The sequence below is a fragment of the Lissotriton vulgaris genome, chromosome 3_1 (genome assembly GCF_964263255.1).
Source record: "Lissotriton vulgaris chromosome 3_1, aLisVul1.2, whole genome shotgun sequence".
Taxonomy (NCBI): Eukaryota; Metazoa; Chordata; class Amphibia; order Caudata; family Salamandridae; genus Lissotriton; species Lissotriton vulgaris.
In genome coordinates, this window is record NC_141689.1 from 362,885,168 (window position 1) to 362,906,990 (window position 21,823).

Consider the following 21,823-nt stretch of genomic DNA (forward strand, 5'->3'; position numbering starts at 1 on the left):
ATTCGCGATGTGTCAGTTCTGCTCAGACTACAGTTGAGCTGGCAGAGCACATTTAGGCCCACTTCCATGAGTCCAGGACAGGGGGGACACCACTTGGGAGGGTAGGACTCACCATAGGCAGAGTCCAGTTGCTGGGATCCAGTTGGTTGGAGCTTTCTGTCTCTGAGACTTTGAGGCCAACCAGCTAGCCAACTGAGCCACTTTGGTAGCACCAGGTTCAAGAAGCAGGTCCAGTACTTCAGTCAGGGCAGCAGATTGGCAGCCCTTTTTACAGAGTAGTACAGCAGGCCTTCTTCTGAATTTTTACCCACAGGCCCAGATGAGTACTGAAGAGTTGAGTCTAAGGATCCAATATTCATACCTGGTGCCCACTATAAGTAGGAGAAGCTTCTTGAGGTTTCTACCCCCTGTGGTATCAAGCATCCCCTTCCTCCCTTCCCTGGCCCCAGCTTGTCTGAGGTTCCCAAAGACCAGTGTCAAACACTTTGTGATGGTGCTCAGGCAGAGCCTCTGTGATGTGCGAGTGAGGTAGGTGGCATCTTCTCCCTCTGATCAACTCAGAGTGGCTAATCCTGCCAACATTTATCTTCCTTTAGTCTCACTGTCTCACTGTCGGGGAGCAATAAACAAAGACCAACTGTCAGCTATACCTAGTCATGTGACCCAGGGACAGGCTGCATGCACCAAATGGTTAGGACACGAAAATAGCAACTTTCTAAAAGTGGTATTTTCAGAATTGTGGACATAAAATACAACGTTATCATTAAAGTGGGCATATAGTTAGCAAACTTGATTTTCGCACCTGCTTAAAATTTAAAGTTATAATTTATTAAATGCAATAACGTAACCTAATTTTATCAAATGGGAGTGGTAGGCCTCACAGTGGTGAAAAATGAATTTAAGAGTTTTTCACTGCCAGGACATGTAAAATCTAAAAGCAAAGGTCCACCTTTTTAAATACACTGCACCCTGCCCTATGGGCTGTGTAGGGCCTACCTTAGGGGTGACTTGTATGCATTAAAAAGAGGAAAATTGGGCCTGGCAAGTGGTTCACCTTGCCAGGTTGAGTTCGCAGTTTAAAACTAGTAGCATTTAATTTACGTGCCCTGGGTACATGTGGCACCAATTTACTAGGGACTTACAAGAAAATGAAATAGGCCAATTGGGTGTAACCCAAACATACCATGTTAAAATGAGAGTGCTCAAGCATTTTAAAACTGGATAGCAGTGGTAAAGTGCAAAGAGTACTAAAGCCAGCAAAAACGAAGTCAGCAAAAACAGAAGGCTGGAAGGCAAAAAGTTAGGGGGAAAATCACACCAAGGATGTCAGGTCAGTTGTGATTTAGGATGCTTCAGGGGTCGAGAACGCCCTGCCAACCCCTTTTTTCTGCTTCGTGCTGACCTTCATAACGCAGCTGTGCATGATAATCTAGAGTTACCTACAAAGGGGTGGCGGGGGCGCCACATACTGCCACGCCTACCCCACCTTTTAATTGTTCACCATTATTTTTATTTCTGTAGATTTTCTGGGCCTCTAGATTGAGGCTGGCCTCCGCTGGTGCACGACTTGTTGCCTTGTAAGATCCTCTGCATGTTTCACTATCTGTTAAGGGTTCATTGCTTACAGGCCTTATTGGGATGTAGATGCCATAATGATAGGGTGGGGGTGTGACACTCAGTAGCATATCACATGGGAAAACATCTTTGGAGTGGAAGGTTAGATGTTTACCCGTGGGGGAGGGGGGGTGGAGGGCGGGGTTCATTTGGTTCTGTTATTGTTATTGTTTTAAAATTGTTGCTAGGCAGAACATATTTACAGGCAAAGTACATGCACACAGGCATCCTAGGGGTTGTGGATGGAGGAAGGAATGGGACTGGGGTTCATATTAAAGACATTGGGAGACGCTGGGCAATATGGCACGTCAATAGGTCACGTCACAGGCGGGCTTGGGGTGACTTAAAAATCCATGGAACGAGAAGTTAGAATTATAACCTGAAATGTCAGGGGCCTGCAGGACTACACAAAATGCCACAGGGTCCATAATTACCAAAGACGCTATGGGGTGGGAATAGCCCTTCTCCAGTAGACTCACCTCACTGAGACGGATAACCTAAAGAAAAAATGGAGAGAGCAATTATACACATCCACTTACTCCTCATATGCGAGGGGTGTTGCTGTATGGACAGCCCCAAGGGGTGCTTTTCGACTTAAGGAGGTATATGCAGATGTTGAGAGCAGATATCTGTTCCTCACAGGAGCTTTGAATGGCAAGGACATACGTTTCTTGAATGTGTACGCCCCAACAGTGATGACAGGTTCTTTTTCAGGAAGGTGATAGACATGCGTACACTGAACATAGAGACGTCTCTACTTTGGGCAGGAGATTTCAATTGTATTTTAAATGGGGATATGCACATGTTCCTTCCCCAAGTATAATATGAAACCAGGCATGTCTAGGGCACTGGTGGAAGCAATGGTACGAGTGGACTGCTTTGATGCATGGAGAGCATTGTACCCACGGTACTGCAGTACACATCCCACTCAGATATGTGTAGTCTGTATAGTAGGCTGAACAGACTTCTCGTAGCATGAGCGTTGGGCAATGAGGTGGTTGCAGTGGAGCACCTGAGGCGGATTTTGTCCGACCATGCTCCAGTACTTCTGACATATGTCCAAGAGCGATTCTTTGAAGGCAAGTTGGGGGTCCACAGTCACTAGAGCTAATGAATGGGAAGCAACTACGGCAGTCCTATGACTTACGTGGGGAGTGCCTTTCCAGGGTGTATGGAATTAAGAATCAGCTATGATGGGAGTTAAGGGGCCAGTAAGATACATTAGCACACCTTCAACAGGGGCTAGTATGATCCCTTATTGCAGGGCAAAACAATGGATGCTAAGCTGGCGGACAGGGAGTCATGAGGCTGGCTAAACACATTTACCTTGAAGGAGTATAGACAATTATTGCATAAGGAGGGGGACAGACCTGGTCGACTCCTGGCATGGCTCCTTCGTAGGGAAAGGCAGACAACTTGGATCATGTCTCTAAGGACCGATGATAACAGGCTGGTCTCTACACATGTTGCAATCAATAGGGAACTCCAAAGATATTTATCAAGGCTTTACCAGAGTCTGTGCTGTCATTGAGGCGAAGGAGACCTTGGCGGGCTTGGACTTGCCGAAATTAGAGGTGTCACAAAGAGAAGCCCTGGACCTGCATTGACTAAGGAGGAGATTCTAGAGGTGATCGGCGACATATCGTGACACAAACCCCAGGTACGGATGAGTGCCCAATGGCATTCTCTTTTACATATGCAGCAGTGTTAACTAAGAGGCTGCTGGAAGTCTAGAACGAAGCAAGGGATAGGGGTGCGCTCCCTTAGACCATTAAAGAGACACTTAACGTCATGCTCTCTAAACCAGATTGGCACCCTAAGAAGATTGTTTCCTACCGTCCTCTCTCCATGATCAACGTGGAAGTGAATATCCTTTCCAAAATCCTGGCTAATAGGCTGCAGGAGTAACCGAGCACTTGGTGCATGAAGACCAATAAGGGTTTATCCCCCCTAGAGTACCCTCATGAATGTCCGCTGGCTCACTCATGTAATGCACTCTGTGCAGGTTTCTCAGATAAAGATGGCGTGTGTGCTTTGAGTGTATCATTTGTTTTGTGATTTTACATCGGTAAAAGCATTGGTATTTTTTTATGTGAAACAATGTTGCTATATTGTGAGGATTTTTAAATAAATGTAAAAGTTAAGATTGAGAAATCTTGCATGTTTTTATTTTAGACACGTAGGCGGACAATAGCTGTTTATGCCCAGTTTGGTGGTCATCCTTGTGCTGGAAGTACCTTTGAAACCCGATCCTGTGTTCCTACACGAGGATGCCTCACAGAAGATGGATGTGGTGATCGTTTTAGGTGTTTTTCAGGTAGTTTATGATTTCTTTCTCAATATAGTAATCATACCTTTGTTATTGTATCTTGTAAAATGGTTATTTGTTGAATCCTCAAAGCACAAAACGTGACAATTTCTACTTATTTTGTTGATGAATGGTTGGGGTAGAAATGTTGTTCTTATGCAGGGAGGGCAAATAAGCAGAGGAGAGTCATTTTCAGATATTGCTTTCTTTTGCTGGGTCTTCGTCTAGTCCATTCTCAGAAGCAATTTGTCTGACTTGTTTGATGCAGGAGCGGCAGACCTGAACTTTTTCCAAAGACAGCTTGTGTCCGTGCGCCCTAATTCAGACCATTAGCATCGAAAAACGGTGCTAGTTCTCTCCTAGCTTTTTCCCAAGACTCCACGAGTCTCTGATTATTTGTCAGTGCTAGATGTAAAAGTTGGTGCACCAGCTTTTCCCCGCTGGTGCGCGTTCCGCAGCCCCGCCCTTGCGCTCACACCGGCTGGCGTGAGCGGGTCCATATAATAAAGAAGGTGGAGGTGCGGGGGCAGTCCGCGCACGACGACACATGCGAGTTAGTGTCTTATTTCAATGCCGTGCGCACATAGGCATTAGCGCGCAACATTCAGCGGGAGGGTAAAACCCCCTGGAACACTGACAACGATGTCGGGATGCCCAGGCGTGCTTTTTGATCAACAAAGCACAAAAGGAGTGAAGCTGGCAGCACTTGCTCTGCGGTAACCATGAGGCCCTTCCAAACACCTGCAGGCCTACCACACATGGCCCCAACCCTGTGGAAGCAGTTTCCTGGCAGCAGAGGCGATATCCCTGACTGATCCTGCCGCATCCGCCAGGTGGGCTGCCGGTGACAACTGCAAGAGAAGGGTGGAACACACACGCCCCAAGGAGTGCCACAGAGACACCATGGTACCCCTCCCCAGCCTGAGTGAGTACCCTGTGTCTACACGCACGCAGGCCTGCACGACGCTGAGTGCAGTTGTGCCAACTCCCGTGCCCGAGGGCCGCCCACCAGTAGCAAACTTTCTCACTAGGCCACCAACCTGCGCCCACACCACGCAAGATGGGGGATCAGGACAATGCCGCCCAAGTTACGGAGCCAGCAGTACCGCATCACCCTCTATCTGGCGTCCTGCCTGCTTTCAGTGAGTCAGCAGACTCTTCCACGGACACGCCATGATGGCAAACATGGCTTGGCTGCTTAGAGAACTATTTCATCGCCACACGGGAAAAGGATGGAGCAGTGAATCGCTCACTTCTACTCCACTATGCAGGAGAATAGTTCTACCTCCTGTTCAAACATCGACCAGAGACAGATTCCCCCGATGATTATGCCACAACGGTCACAGCCCTGAACGTCCATTTTGATCCCCAAATGAACCCGGACTTTGAGCACTTTAAACCAAGACAAGCAAAGCAAGAGGAAGGCGAGTCCGTTGATGCTTTTCACGCACGGCTAAGAGAACTAGCCACAACACACCTCGTCCGCGACCGACAGGCGGAAGAAATCAGAGCCCAGCGGATCCTTGGGATACTCAGCAAGACCCTTCGTGGCCTCATATTAAGGCAGCCAAACATACTGATGCTGGTGCTAGTCCTGTCCCATGACCTGTCGGCAGCACGTGCAGAAGAAATGGACGTAGCTCTGATGAGAGGTCCAGAGAAGAGCATCACGGTAAAGTCGGAAAAGGTAGACACAGTTAGGACGAAGACAAGATCCACAGGCCATGAGATCGTCAGCCACAGACCCCAAAGAACCACTGTGGATACTGTGAGTATGAGGAACACCCCTCACAGTTGTGCCCGGCACAAGGGAAGACATGCACCAACTGCGGCATCCCGAATCATTTTGCATCAGTGTGCAGGAGAAAGACGCAGCGTAACGAAGGGAACCGGCCCAAACCGATGAGACGGATGGTCCGCCAGCTGTCGCAGGTCTCGTTGATGTCTCAATCTGGGAGCAAGAAAAATGAACAGGCAGCCTACCATGAGGATGCGTCCATGTCAGAAGACGAGGGAGAAACAAATCTGGTCTCATTCACCAGAGCCCTGAAGAATAGAAGGTGACCCCAACCCCGCTGCATGGTCCAGGTCGCTGGGTCCGATGTCAATGCGGTGATTGACACTGGGGCGTCGGTGACTGTGATGGGGATCCAAAAGTACAACAAGCTGAAGCCCAAACCGGAACTCAGACCGTCAAAGGCCAGGATATTCGCATACGGCAGCGACACACCACTCAAAGACAGGATGACCGTGCCAGTACAGTCAGGATGTTTTGAAATCACAATCGACATCCACGTGATCAACCAAGAGGTGGGCACGCAGCCGAAGACCTGGGACTAATAATGTTCGCCAGGAAGGTGCAGATGGACCAGATGACAGAACTGCTGAGCCAGTTCAAGGACTTGTTCAAAGGACTAGGCAAAATAAAGAGAGCCCCAATAAAGCTACATAGAGACATCACCGTCCCACAGACAGGCCTAAGGCACAGGAGGATCCCGTTTCACCTCCGGCCGCTGGTGGAAGAAGAACTACAGAAACTCAAAGACCAGGGAGTTATTGAGAAAGTATCCGGGCCCACACCATGGGTGTCACCCACGGTAATAGTAGAAAAGCCCCGTCAACCAGGAAAGATCAGGGTTTGCACAGAGATGCGACTCCCAAACAAGTCCATTCGGCTCGAGCGTCCCATAACGCCGACCATGGATGACATCGTGGCAGATCTAAATGACTCTAGGTGGTTCGCGAAACTAGATCTAAACGCTGGATATCAGCAGCTGACACATGCCAAAGACAGCCAGTACATAACCACGTTCAGTACCCACCTAGACCTCCGGAGGTATAAAAGACTGAATTTCGGCATATCATCAGCCGCGGATCTTCCAAAACGCCATAAAAGAAATCCTAGTTGGACTCCCTGGTGTCTTAAACGTGATTGACGACATCCTCATTCACTCGAAGAAGGTGGAAGAGCACTACCAACACGTGAGAGCGACGCTGAAGCGACTGTCAGAATACGGGGTCACCCGTCACAAGGAGAAGTGCCTGCTGTTCCAACAGACAACCGAGTTCTTCAGATACACGTTCACGCAAGAAGGCATACAAGTCGACCCACTGTAATCTCAAGCTGTTAAAACCGCAATCGCACCACTCACAGTCTCCAAGGTCCGCAGCTTCTTGAGATTGCCACGTACTGCAGCCGTTTTATCCCCGACCTGGCCACCCTTGCAGAACCTCTCTGAAGCCTCACCCGAGCTGACGCCATGTGGAGATGGGGTCCGGCTGAAGAGACAGCATTCCAAGCGGTCAAAAAGGCGCTCCTCGACCACACCACGCTAGTGCATTTTGACCCCGCGAAGAGAACTGAAATACTCGTAGAGACCAGTCCCACGGGCCTAGGAGCAGTCCTCTCACAGGAGCAAGAACCGGGGAGATGGGCTGCCCTAGCCTATGGCAGCAAAGCGCTCACGCCAACAGAGAAGCGATACTCGCAGATTGAAAGGGAAGTCGTGGCAATCCGATGGGGCTGCAGACACTTTCACCTATATATTTACGGACACCCATTCACCGTCGTCACAGATCACCAGCCCCTGGTGCCGCTTTTCAAAGGATCAGCGCCCCACCCTCCACCATGCATCAAGAGGTGAGCCATCGGGCTCCAACACTATGACATGGATGTAATTTACCTGCCTGGTGCCAAGAACCAGCCGACTCCCTATCAAGGCACCCAGACATGACCAAGGAGGAGAGGGAAGAGCAGAATGGTGATGACACAGAAGCACACCTGGACATGCTAGCAGCCCTGACATGCCCCCGAGCACTGACGCTTGAAGAAATAACCACCGCAGCCAAAGAAGACCCTGTGATGATCAAAGTCCTAAACATCATCCAAGGAGGGCTGTGGCGACAGTTCCTTCATTCAGCGAACACGTGGTCAAGCCCAGAAAGGGAAAGCTTGGTACACACGTGGCAGTTAAGAAATGAACTGAGCCTCACCCAAGGTGGACTTCTCCTGGGAGGGACACACATCGTCATCCCAGCGTCCCTACAACTGCGGGCAACGCAACTGGCCCACGGAGGACACCAGGAAATGGAAAGGATGAAAGCCTGCATTAGAGAGAAGGTCTGGTTCCCAGAGATGGATGACCGGATAGAAGAACTAGTCCGCAAGTGCCCATTATGCCAAATCACAAGCAGACCAGAGACCAGCGCCTGTCCACACTGAAGAACATGGTCAGAGCCCCTGGGAGAAGGTGAGTGTGTACTTTGGGAGTTTTCCTGATGGTCGAGTCACTTTGGCCCTTATTGACAGTTACTCCAAATACCTGATAGTAGAAGTGGTTAACTCAACAGCGTTCCTGCATGTCGGCCCAGCCCTAGAGAAAATATTTGGAATGTTCGGATGTCCGAAAGAACCCTGCAGCGACATCGGACCCCCATTCCAAGGGCACGAATTTCGTGAATTCATGCGCCATCATGGCATCCAGCATCAGCGCATCACCCCCCAATGGACCCAAGCCAACGGGGAGATTGAATGGTTCATGCGAATGATAAACAAGTCCATTCGCATCGCCGTGGCAGAACAGAATGACCCCGAACAAGAACTCCAGAAGCTCCTACGAGAATATCGGAGCACGCCACACTACTCAACGTCCCAGGCCCCATGGGCGCTCATGTTCTCCGGCACCCGCCGGGATGGTATCCCGGTTGCCCCCGGCTGGTCCCACCTACCATTTGACGAGGAAGGGGCACTCAGAAGATGAGAAAACTGTAACAACCAGGCCAGTTGGACCCAGAGAGCAACAGTCCGCCCGCTCCAGCCAGGAGACACGGTCATCCTGAGGGACAGAAGACCGGGAGGCAAATTCCACACTTGCTACGAACAAGGACACTGGACAGTAATCGGCAGGCAAGGAATAATGGTGACCGTCGAGAAAGCCAGAGACAGGGTGACCCACAATATCTCCTGGTTCATACAGGTAGACCAACCTACCCCCCTCCCCACCATTGAGAACCACAATGAGGAGACTGAAGATTGTCAGAGCGAGCCCCCGAGAGCTGATGATCGACAATCCGAAGGACCCCCAGCGCCGGAGAGTCCAGTAGTCACAGAGGCCATCCTGGACCTGGTCCCCACCCCCGGCACCCCGGTCAACACGCCCCCAATCAGCAGAGGGGCTGCCAGATATGCACTGAAAGCAAATCCACCGCCAAGCACCAGCCTGAGAGACTTTGTCTGCCAAGTAAGTGAACAATGAGACTTTTTCATACTCCTGTCAAGGACTGAGTTGAGATGGGATGTAACAGTTGGCGAACCAGCTTTTCCCCGCTGGTGCGGGTTCCCCAGCCCTGCTCCTGTGCTCACGCCGGCTGGCGTGAGCGCATCCATATAATAAAGAAGGCAGAGCTGCAGGGGTAGTCTGCGCACGACTACACACACACATTAGTGTCTTATTTCAATGCCGCGCGCACATAGGCATTAGCGCGCACCACACAGTGGGAGGGCAAACCCCCCCTGGAACACTAGACATCCTTAGGGGTATCCATTTCAGCTGCTGAATACTGTTTTATCCTGATCCTCCATCCCCACATGTTTCTGGGAGATGTCACTCCTTAAGACCAGTATTGTAGCAGCCTCCAAAGAGGCTGTTTTCGGCATGAGGCATCACATAATCGTTTAATCAATTTCTGTTGTAGACCAAGCACTTTTCTGACATGATCATTTATGATTAATGTCCGCTATTATAATGCCTGTCAAATGAATTCACATCATAATCCATAAGAAACAATACATAAAACAATGCAAAACAAACATCTGTCCTCTTTTATGAAAGAAGACGAAGCCTGGTTAAGTTGAATCTTGTGAACTCATCATGGGATGGATGATATATACAGTTCTCTTGGTTATATTACATATGCTTACCGTATGGAACAGAAGGTTTGATTTTATCTCACAAAGTCATGCACCATCGGAGCATTTGGAGTGGCGAGTCTGTAGCTCAGACCTAAAAGGGAACTTAGGTAGCACTTAAGCTGTTTTATTGGACACTTAAAAAAAGGTCAAGAGTTTATGAATTTGTCAGTGGCACTGTAAAGAATCTTCAACGAAAGGCAAAGGCGTATCTTACAAGAGTTGAGAAAGAAATGGGTATGTGGGAAAGGCTGGGAGTGAGTTGGCACAAACAGCAATACGGGAAATGAGACATTTATCACTGAAACCAGTGACCACACATTCTACTTGATAATAAAAAAGTTCTTGGTACTGTTCCATTTTTACCCTACAAGTAGGTCCAGAGTGAAATTTTACTTGAAAGGTGAGCGTTTAGCAGACATTTAAGTTTGGGTGGGAGGCAAAGAGGAGCTTATTTGCAACCTTTTCTAAAGCAGCCTACCATGCAGTTTAAGGAGTGTGACTACAGGAGACAGACGTAAGTGCCGGGTCTCGAAATAAATAAATAAGACACTGCGGGCAGTGGCTTGGACGCTGGATTGCCCCGACGCACTGCAGAGCAAGACGACGAGACCGCCCCTCCTGCAGAGAGTCTCGCACCGGGGAAAAGCAGGCTCTGGGAGCCTCCATGCTGCCACAGTCAACACACACGGAGCTAAGGCGCTCCACGGCCCCGCCCCCGCACTAAAGGAAAGGAAGCTAAAACGGCTCAAAACAGCATTAATAATACAGGCATTGACTATCGTGTGCCCAATATCACGGCTGGACGGCCACTGCAATGTCTTAAGGAAGGATTCTGCCGGATAATGAAGGAATGCTCCACGCTGGCAAAGTGTTCAAAAGAGACAGAAGGCAGCCAGCAGTGCAATCGCCTCACACGTAAAACGCCCCCAGGTTCAGGACAAGGTATCGTGTTTTCATTCATTTAAATTGCATCACCTATTCACCAGGGCACAAGTCCTAAAAAAAGAAGTGGGGGGACTCTCCAAGGTAGGCGTGGTCACAGGAAGTGACATCACGACAGGAAGTGACATCACGACAGGAAGTGACATCACAACAGGAAGTGACATCACATGTAAGGCAGATCTATCATTTGCATATAATGCAAGATTTAACAATTGAAGCTGCTTGGTACTTAAGCCTGTGACTTAAGGTCCCTGTATGGAGGAATTAGAAGCCCAAATGTGGATGAAGTTTGGCGAAGGTGACATCAACACATTTTCAAAACACTACAGAAAAGTTTGACTGCAAGATTTTGTATACATTACAGGTTCCCAGAGAGGCTGCTTCCCACACTCGACAATGACTATTACACACACTAGGGCTCCATATTCACGTTATTCTATCGATGAGTGTTATATGTTATCTCCCCACCTATTGTAAACTAGCGACTCTGTATTACATAGTTTTGTCCCAGCTGCCTCTCTCTAGCTGTGGCTAGATTTATTTATTTTATTTATAAAGTTTTATATAGCGCGAACTTGATCCTGAAGGATATCAGAACGCTTTACAATTTGCAGCAAAGGTAACAAATCAGAACATTAGTCTAACATTGGGAATCCATCCATCCATCCATCCATCCATCCATCTGTCCTTCCCTTCATCATCCATCCATCCATCCCCTCATTATCCATCCATCCTTCCCCTCATCATCCGTCCATCCTTTTCCCTCATCATCCATCCATCCTTCCCCTCATCATCCATCCATCCTTTTCCCTCATCATCTATCCATCCATCCATCTGTCCTTCCCCTCATCATCCATCCATCCCCTCATCATCCATCCATCCTTTTCCCTCATCACCCATCCATCCTTTCCCCTCATCATCCATCCATCCATCCTTCCCCTCATCATCCATCCATCCTTCCCCTCATCATCCATCCATCCTTCCCCTCATCATCCATCCATCCATCCTTTCACCCACCCCCTCATCGTCCATCCATTCCCTCATCATCCATCCATCCATCCCCTCATCATCCATCCATCCACCCTTCCCCTCATCAACCATCCTTTCACCCACCCCCTCATCATCCATCCATCCATCCTTGCCTTCATCATCCATCCATCCATCCTTCCCCTCATCATCCATCCTTTCCCGTCATCCATCCTTCCTTTCATCCATCCTTCCCCTCACCCATCCACCCATCCATCCCATCCATTTATCCTGCCCTTCATCCATCCATCCTTCCCCTCCATCCATCCATCCTTCTCATCCATCATCCTTCCCCTCACCCATCCATCCATCCTGCCCCTCATCCATCCATCCTTCATCCTTCCCCTCATCCATCCTTCCTTTCATCCATCCTTCCCCTCACCCATCCATCCATCCCATCCATTTATCCTGCCCTTCATCCATCCATCCTTCCCCTCCATCCATCCATCCTTCCCATCATCCATTTATCCTTCCCCTCATCCATCCATCCTTTCCCTCCGTCCCTCATCCTTCCCCTCATCCATCTTTCCCCTCATCAATCATCCAGCTACCCTTCCACCCATACATCCAGCTATTTACATTTTCTCTCCATCCTTCCCCTCACTCATCAATCCATCTATCCTCTCTCATTATCCATTTATTCAATCTTTCATTCATCCATTCACCCTTTCACTAATTCATCCAGCCATTCACACATCCCTTCACTTACTTACACGCCCACCTTTCCATATTAGTTTTGAGCTGAGCCCTTTTGAGAAGAGGCCCATCAAGAACTTCACCCTCGCTGCAGGGGCCGTTCCAGGACTGGGATAGAAGCCACCCAGGGCGGAGACAGGATCCACCACGGGGGGGACAGGAGCCATCACAGGTGGGGGTGGACTGGAGCCACAACATGGGGGGACAGGTGCCATCACTGAGGGGAGGGCAGGAGCCATCACAGGAGAGGGAACACAGGGGTGGGCATGCAGTATTCTAGTATCATCTTGGGCTCCTCTCCTGCACAAGACAACGAGAAGACAGGCTAGGCTCTCTGTTCAAAATGCCATCCCCCATTGTGATGTACTGTACTTACAGGAGATACTCCGAGAGAACTGATTGAACTGATTGTCCTCCATACTTTGTTATTCAGTGTGGGTGCGATTGTGCCATTTCTTTATTTTCTTACATTATAGCCTGCATGTTTGAAGAACCGAGGTTTGCTTACAATTTAGTGACAGTAATGAAGCTATGTGAAGAGAACCACGTGGTGCCTGGGTGTAATCCGGGGTGTAATCTGGCCGAGTCTCGGATGTTTGGGGCCCTGGGTAGAAATGAAATGTGTGAGCCCCCCTCTAAATAGCAGATACAAGACGCATTCAGGGCTGTTTGCATGTGAATAGATGTCGCTGCTCCGAAGCTGCCGCCCCTCCCTCTCAGTCACCTTCGAGCACCTTTTAACAGCTCATCAAGGGCTGGAGGTGTGAGGGTAGCCATCCCGCTGTGCCTCTACAGTGCTGCTGGGGGTCTGAGCTTTCATACAGCATCGGAGTCAAGAAGGGAGGTGGGGGCAAGCTGTGCCCGTTTAAAATTACGGACAAATGCGGAAATGCTTTATTTACTTTGTGCGCGCCGCGCTCCCGTTTTTTAATGGGGGACGCGTTTTTGATTTTTCAGGGTGGACGGCGTCCACCCTGAAAAACCCTCGGAAATAAGTGGGGGGATGCCGTCCACCCGCGTGGTACCCCGACTCGTGCCCTGCTATTCACTCTCATTAATACTCGAGTTTATTTCTCAGGACTGTCTGCCCAAAATGGCTGGGGCGATAAAACTTGTAGCCTCATCGGCCTCCTTTTTCCCTGAAACCCACATAAAACCGGTTCCCTCGCCCAAAATGGCTGGGGTCATAAATCTAGAACATCTAAGCGCCAGACCACCACAAAACTAATCTAAACACCTACTCTGCCTCCCCCTGACTCGTCAAAACAGGCATTGGACTCCCCTCCACCCACCCAGTAAAATAGAAACAGGGCTCCGAGACCTGCCTTTTCTTGAACTTATGAAACTGGCACACCTCCCTGTTCTCATTACGTAACAATAAACAAAGGACTGCTATACCCTTCAAGCTCTCTAACTTGGCGGCCATCTTAGGCTAGTCAATCCTCACCACTGCATCACGCCTAAAGAAGCGGCCATCTTAGACTAGTCTAAATCTCTACTCGTCCGCAATCACTCCTTGACTTCTGCGCCCACTCTTTCCTCGCACACATCATAGCGCCTCCCCTACACCCATCCACGCATCCCCCTACCCACATGTCCCCCTATTCCCAACATGGCACCCTTGGGCAAACACACTTACAAAATAAATTACCCTACCGGGCTCACCAAAAAAAACGCAAAAAGGTTTAAGCACAACTTCTTGAAATCCCACCCTGAAACCCCCTTTGTAGACACCTACTTCTCCCTCAACAATGGAACCAAGAACACTGATATCATCCTATACACTACACGCAGAGCACAATGGAGAAAAGCACTCCTTACCCTACTCACGTCTCGACCACTAGAAAAACTGCCTATGGTGTAACACTCTCAACCACACCATCCCAGCGCTACCCTGCTAGAGCAACCATCACCATCTACAACAACGGCACCATCTTAATTCAATCCACAGACAGAAACCTAGACCTATTTGACAACCTATTCCGCACCTTCAAAGAATACTTCTCCAAATCTCTGATCCCACACCCTCCAGCCTTCATTCCCAACACTCTGGACTCCCAACCACCTCCTAACATTAACTCGCACCCCCTCCCTCCCCCCACTACTCTCCTCTATCACCCTCCGTCTACAGACACATCACACCCGTCAGCATCAGACGCCGAACGTACCTCCTCTACCATACCCCACTCCGCTACCCCCTTGAGCCCTCCCCCACATAACACGCCACGCACACCTCCGACTAGCTTCTCAGAACACTCCCCCTCCCCTATCTGCTCCCAACGCAACATGACTCTCTCTCTTCCCATATCCCCCCCCACACCTTGCACTCCCGTCCCGCCCCTCATACCAAGCATCTCAGAACACCCCTCCTCCCCCAATTGCACCCCACACAACATGACTCTCTCTCTTCCCATATCCCCCCCACACCTTGCACTCCCTTCCCGCCCCTCATACCAAGCATCTCAGAACACCCCTCCTCCCCCAATTGCACCCCACACAACATGACTCTCTCTCCTCCTTTCTCCCCCCCACACTTTGCACTCCCGGCACGCCTTGCCTTCACCCCTCCTTCCGCCTCTCACCCCCCACCCTCAGTCCCCACTATCCCACCTCCACCCCCTCAACCCCCAGACTCCACACCGCCCCCATTTACCCTTCCCCTCTTAGCACTGATGCCCTGCCCAATAACGCCAATACCAACCCTAGCATCAACCCTCTCTCTAACTCTTCCATCCCCTTCACCAGCGCCACCTCTCCACCCCGATTCACCCCCTTCTCCAGTAACCTATACGCCTGTTCACCGCCAGTACACTTCCCCAACTCCGCGCCCAACACCACGTTGGACATGATTATGTCCACCCTCCTCCAAATGAAAGAAGAACTACACTCCATCAAAGAATTCCTCATCACACACCCCACACACCCTAGACACCCCCCTCCCACCACCAACCTCACACCTAATAAGACTTCCCCCTCACCTCCTACTCGCCTTACCACACAACACTCCCCACACTCGACCGCTATCCCCACTCGCAATACCACCAATCGCAATACCAATCGCAATCGCAATACCACCAATCGCAATACTACCTCTGCACCTAACAGCACTTCCTCCTCACCTCCTACTTGCCTTATCACACAACACTCTCCACACTGGACCTCTATCCCCGCTCGCAATACCACCAATCGCCCCAGACGCACTACCAATACGATCTCAGACCATGACTTACTCACCCTTCTCCACTCTTACGTCCCGGCTCCCCAAAATCGCCTAGCCACCAGCCATCTGTCCATCCCAACGATTATCTCTAACCCCCTCAGACACCACACGCATAACAACAGAGGCTCCGTCCCCAACAACCTCACAAATGTACCCCTCACTATAGAACCCTCCTCCACCCTCCGCACCCCTAGACTCAAATGCATACTTCTCAACTGCAGATCGGCCCAAAGACATTCCGCGGGGGTCGCCGAGCTCATCATTTCCCAGGAACCGGATCTAGCCATTCTGACTGAAACATGGTTGTCCGATTCTTCTACACCTATCATCGATATCCTAGTCCCCCCCAACTACTGTATCATTAGACTTGACAGGACCAAAAAGACAGGCGGTGGAATTGCCTGTATCTACAGAAGCAACCTTTCGGTTATCAAAGCGACCGCCCCCTCTTTTACTTCCTGTGAATACCTCTGCCTCGATGTCATCAGCGAAAGCAAACCGGTATGCTCACTACACATCATATACCACCCACCTGGGGACAAGCTCTCCTTCTCCCAACAACTCATGGACACAATCTCAACCAACTCAGGACGGCAAAACACCCACATTTTCCTTGGCGACTACAATCTTCATTGGAACGACAGCAGTGACACAGTGGTAAATAGCCTCAAAAGCTTCCTCAATGCCCTTGATCTCATCCAAATATGCAATATCCCGACCCATGAGAAAGGTTCTATCCTCGACCTTATCATTTCCAAAGAGGACGCTATTCAACTTGAGTCAATCCAACCTTGTGACTGGTCTGACCATCATATTGTCTCTTTCCTTATCAATGAAAAAATTAAATTTAACCCAGTTCAACCCTCTAAGCCCAAAGTTTGGAAAAGAGACATGAAAAAACTCAACCCAAATTCCTTACCGCCTAACAGCTGCAATCTACTACTTCCCCCTCCCGGCGCTACGGACGTTCAACTCCTGACCGACCACTATCTCAATGCTATGACCACAATAATCAATGAGGCTGCACCCATGCAACTGAAAAGAGTGTTGTCCAAGATCTCCAACCCGTGGTATGACGGGAGCCTCAATGAAGATAGACGGGCCATGCGGCTGGCAGAGCGCACCTGGAGATCAGCCCCCTCTGCACTGCACCTAAAAACCCTGAAGAAACAGAGAAACGCCTACTTCAGGAAAATAAAACGCTCAAAAAGAGATTTCTTCAGCCTCCAGCTCGCCCAAGCAAAAAACCGCCCAAGAAAATTGTTTGAGCTAATCAGAACACAATCCAAAGAACAACCCCAGACACTAAGCACCATGGGAGCTACACCTTCCTGTGAAGACTTCTCTGCTTTCTTTAACCAAAAAACCGACAACATAAGAAGCGATCTCCTCAATGATGCTATCCTGTACTCCAACCCCCAACACACAGCATCGTCTGAACCAAAGAACAATGCTACATGGTCTTCCTTTGGCACCTACTCCGAAGAAGAAATTGGCAGACTGCTCGGCACCCTGAAACCATCCAATCACCTCACTGACCCCCTTCCTGCTAACGCTGTAAAAGACTTTACCCCTTTGCTCCTCCCACTCTGGACTAGGATTATCAATAGCTCTCTTCAACAAGGATCCATCCCTAGCGCCCTCAAAGTCGGGCAAGTCACACCGCTACTAAAAAAAACAACAGCAGACCCCACGGATCTAAACAACTACCGTCCTATTACAAATATTCCCACTCTCGCTAAACTGTTGGAAAAATGTGTACAGCTACAACTGACTAAACACATAGATAAGTTTGATCTCCTCAACCCTCATCAATCAGGCTTCCGAGCAGGGCACAGTACCGAAACTGCTATGACTCACATAGTTGACGACGCCCTCCAAATCCTAGACCAAAACGATACCTGCCTTCTCATCCTTCTTGATCTCTCCTCGGCATTCGACACAGTTAAACATGAAAACCTACTCGAACTATTAAACACAAGAATGGGCATATCTGGGACTGTTCTCAAGTGGTTCACTTCCTTTCTACACAACCGGTCTCAGAGATTCAAAAGCAACAACCTGATGTCCTCTCCGGTACCTGTATCGCTAGGTGTCCCTCAAGGATCCTCCCTCTCCCCAACACTGTTCAACCTAGTTATGGAACCTCTCACTACTTTGCTACAAGCATCCAATGTTCACTTTCACATGTATGCCGACGACACCCAACTTTATCTCAAAATACAATCTCCCAAGGACATCATACTTCTGAACACCACGATCAGAAACACCCAATCCTGGCTTGCCGAGAATCACCTCAAACTCAATGCACTGAAGACTGAGTTCCTCCTGATCTCACCTCCCGCAAAAATCGCTACCGCTCAAACTTGGCTTAAGCACCTAACGGCTCTAAATGTACAACCTACCATCGTAGAATCAGCAAAATCTTTAGGCATAACACTTGACGCCAATCTCAACATGCAGCAGCACATCAGCAAGGCAACCAAAGGAGCGAACTTCCAAATTAATACCTTGAGAAAACTTAAACCCTTGCTCCCAGCCAAAGACTTCCAAACCGCAGTACAACCTATAGTCATCCCGCACATAGAATACGGTAGCACCGCCCTCTGTGGGCTCCCCCTAACTACAACGGCTCCCCTAAGAGCGTCCCTCAACGCTGCAGCGAGACTCATCACTGGCTCAAAAAAATACTCGCATATTTCCCCTGACTTTAAATCCCTGAACTGGCTACCTTTTGAAGCCAGAATACATCTGAAAATCGCCTGCATGACAGATTGAGCTGATACTGCTCGATCTCAGCGCGGCCTTTGATACGGTCTCCCATGCCATCCTACTAAAACGCCTGGAAAACATCGGGATCGTAGATTCGGCACTACAATGGTTCCGATCGTTTCTGACTAACAGATCCTTCCGGGTATCTGCCCCACCGTTCATTTCCCAACCCCAAGACATAGGACAAGGAGTCCCACAGGGCTCTGCCCTCAGTCCATCCCTGTTTAATCTATATATGCAACCCCTGGCGGAGGTTGCCAAAAAATGGGACCTCACAATGGTGTCGTACGCCGACGACACACAGTTGGTCATCAGCCTCAACGAGGCTCCCTCTCCCGATGCCACTAGATTCAGGGATGGACTGACCGCCGTCGCTAAATGGATGACAGCAAACTGCCTCCAACTCAACGGTGGCAAAACCGAGGTGCTGATCTTGGGGAAAAACCCTAACAGCTGGAGTGACCTCTGGTGGCCCCACTCATTGGGCCCAGCCCCCCCCCTGAAAACTCTGGCAAAAAACCTAGGAGTTTGGCTGGACTCTGCACTTAACTTCCAGTCGCACACTAAAAAAGTTGCCGCAACTTGTATTGGATTATTGAGAAGCCTCAACCCCATCTTAGGCTTCTTTGATTCCAAAACGCGGCAACTTATCGTACAATCGACCATCTTGGCCAGACTGGACTACGCAAGTGTCCTGCTGTTAGGAGCTAACAAAACTGAAATCAAGAGATTCCAACGGATTCAGAATTCGGCTGCCAGGGCAATAGTAGGCCTGCCTAGAAGGTGCTCCGCAAGAGCTACCATTCACAGACTACATTGGCTGCCCGTGGAAGCCCGCATCCAATTCAAGGCCCTCATCTTTGCCTTTAAAATTCTGAACACCGAGGGTCCAGAGCTCCTCCGCCCGCTGCTGACACCCTACAATCCACAACGCAACCTCCGGTCCAAGGGGCAACATCTAGTCATGGTACCCCACACGAAGTTCTGTTGCATCGGAGGACGCTCTTTCAAACTACTGGGGGCTAAGTTATGGAACTCCCTTCCCCTCCACATCCGTTGCATCGACAACCTACTAGCTTTCCGCAGAGCTATCAAAACTCACCTCTTTCCCCCCCTGTAGGTCTCCCTCTTTTCCCTACTCAGCTGGTTGTGTTATGGTTCTAGCGCCGGGACGCCCCGTTGCTGGGGCAGCTGTTGCGCTTTACAAAATGCTTAACATAACATAACATAACAAGGCTGTACATTTGAACTCGCCAGCCTACCTCACCCATAAGCTGACAATTTCTGGTGGCTCTAGAACTACTAGAAGCACAAACAATCTTCTGCTGAAGCCTCGAAGATTTTCATTATGATGTATGGCACCACCTTCAAATACTTGTATGTATTCCATACAAAAAAACACTCGTGTTTGATGTACATTACTACAATGTTTCTCCATCTATAAAATTATTTTTGCCCAAAGATAGGGTACACATGGTAATGGACCTTCAAATAGTTTTATCATCAGGGAATAAACTCTTACTTTTTAATAAATACTCCCTGAATTCAAAGATATATTCTGACATACTAAGTTGAAACGCTTTTGCGTGTTTAAGAAATACACGTTTTTGGATTATGAAGACACTATTTTATTCTCCCATGATATTTCTTGTATAATTCACACGTCAAATATTTTCAAGGCCCGGCTCATGCATGGCCTGTGAGAGCCAAAGCTGACGCTTGCCTCGCCCTGTTAATTTGTTGGCTTGCCTACCTTTTAGAAATTACTTCTAATAAAGAAAGTCAACAGCTCTTCACCTGCCCTCCGGTCACACGTATTTGGAGTATGCTGTCCTAGGGGTACAGTGTGTCCGGTCCCAGAAATAGTGGCGACCGCCCAGCTTTTCCCCATTGATAGACCTGAGGCTTGTATACATCGAAATGGTGTTCGTCTAACAATTGAATAATAAAAATCCTATCCTGTTTGTATATGTTTGTTTTCGTGGGTGAAAGGGGAGGGGGTGATAAGCTAAATCCCCCTATGATTGATCTGGTTTGATATATATTATACATTTATATAGTAGTAACTTTTCAAATTACAATATTTTATTGACAGATACCACTAGTCAAGAGGGTAGTCATGTGATACAAGAGTCTCACCTCAGGATTTCTTTAACCTGAAGACAGCCCCCTGACACAGTTTAAGGACTTTTCTTGTGGACTGAAACATGTCAACCTTCTAGCAGGGGCAATCTATTCTCCCGCATTATTGTTTCTTAATATACCTATGAGTGTCCAGAATAAAAGATTAGTCAACTAGTGTGCACTTTTATGCTTTTACTTGTTTCCCCTTTTAGTTTTGGCATGATCCATTGTTATTACATTAAAGGAAGTAGGATCAAAAAGAGCTCCCATTAAAAGAGTTGTAGACTGCATTGGTTTAAGATCTTTGACCAATGTGAGAAGGAGCCCTAGGATAAAGCATGTCACCTATATGGTACGTGAGGGTCTTTCATCCCAATAAAGAACTAACTGTTCCTGGATAACATTATGGGGCCATGGGGGATGTTAGGGTTAGAACAACTGCTGGATCACTCACAATTAAAGGTATCCCCTGCACCAGACTAGTTGTTGTTTATATTATACTGACTTATAGCTATCTGGTACTTTTATCTCTTTTATCCCTAAAACTGCTAAATGCGGTCAGGGCCCTTGCTTAGAGCCCTTTCCAAGAAGCACCTTTGTCCTTCTGCCATCACTGCACCATAACAAAGGTTCGTCATTGCAAATCTCAGTCTGAATATATGACTCAGAGGAATCACTGACAGAATATAGAGGAGCAAAATATCGACCTGGCAAAATATCGATGACAACATATAGAATGCCAGAATATCAAATTCCTATCTCCAAACAGGTAAGTACAAAAATATCGATTCCAAAACATTGTTGTAAATAATAGTCTGTAAAAATATCGAATTTTCTAAATGTCTAAAAGGTAATGTAAAATACATAAAAAATTAATATAAGTAAGTAAAACATACTTGAAAATACTTAAATAAACGTAAAATTAATAAATAATGAATATACTTAAAAAATAAACATGCATTGTTCTTTTTTAATACATATATATATTAACTTAATAATATTAAAAAATATTAAATAATTTTAGCGTAGGATAGCGGGAGGGAAAAATTTACTATTCCCACTCCAGTGAGTGCAACAGTAGGGAAAGCGTTGGGTAGCGGGAGGGTAAAAATTACTATTCCCACTCCAGTGAGTGCAACAGTAAAGAAAGCGTTGGATAGCAGGAAGGTAAAAATTACTATTCCCACTCCAGTGAGTGCAACAGTAGGGA

General features: G+C 48.4%; 1 protein-coding gene across 1 annotated transcript in view; it reads left to right on the forward strand.

The window, feature by feature from the left end:
* The window catches only part of C7 (complement C7), a 413,756-nt gene that overhangs the window by 47,216 nt on the left and 344,717 nt on the right, over nt 1-21,823 (forward strand). Inside the window, exon 4 of the mRNA XM_086960581.1 lies at nt 3,790-3,931. Coding sequence (XP_086816707.1) covers nt 3,790-3,931 — 142 coding nt within the window. The remainder of the gene's footprint in view (nt 1-3,789; nt 3,932-21,823) is intronic.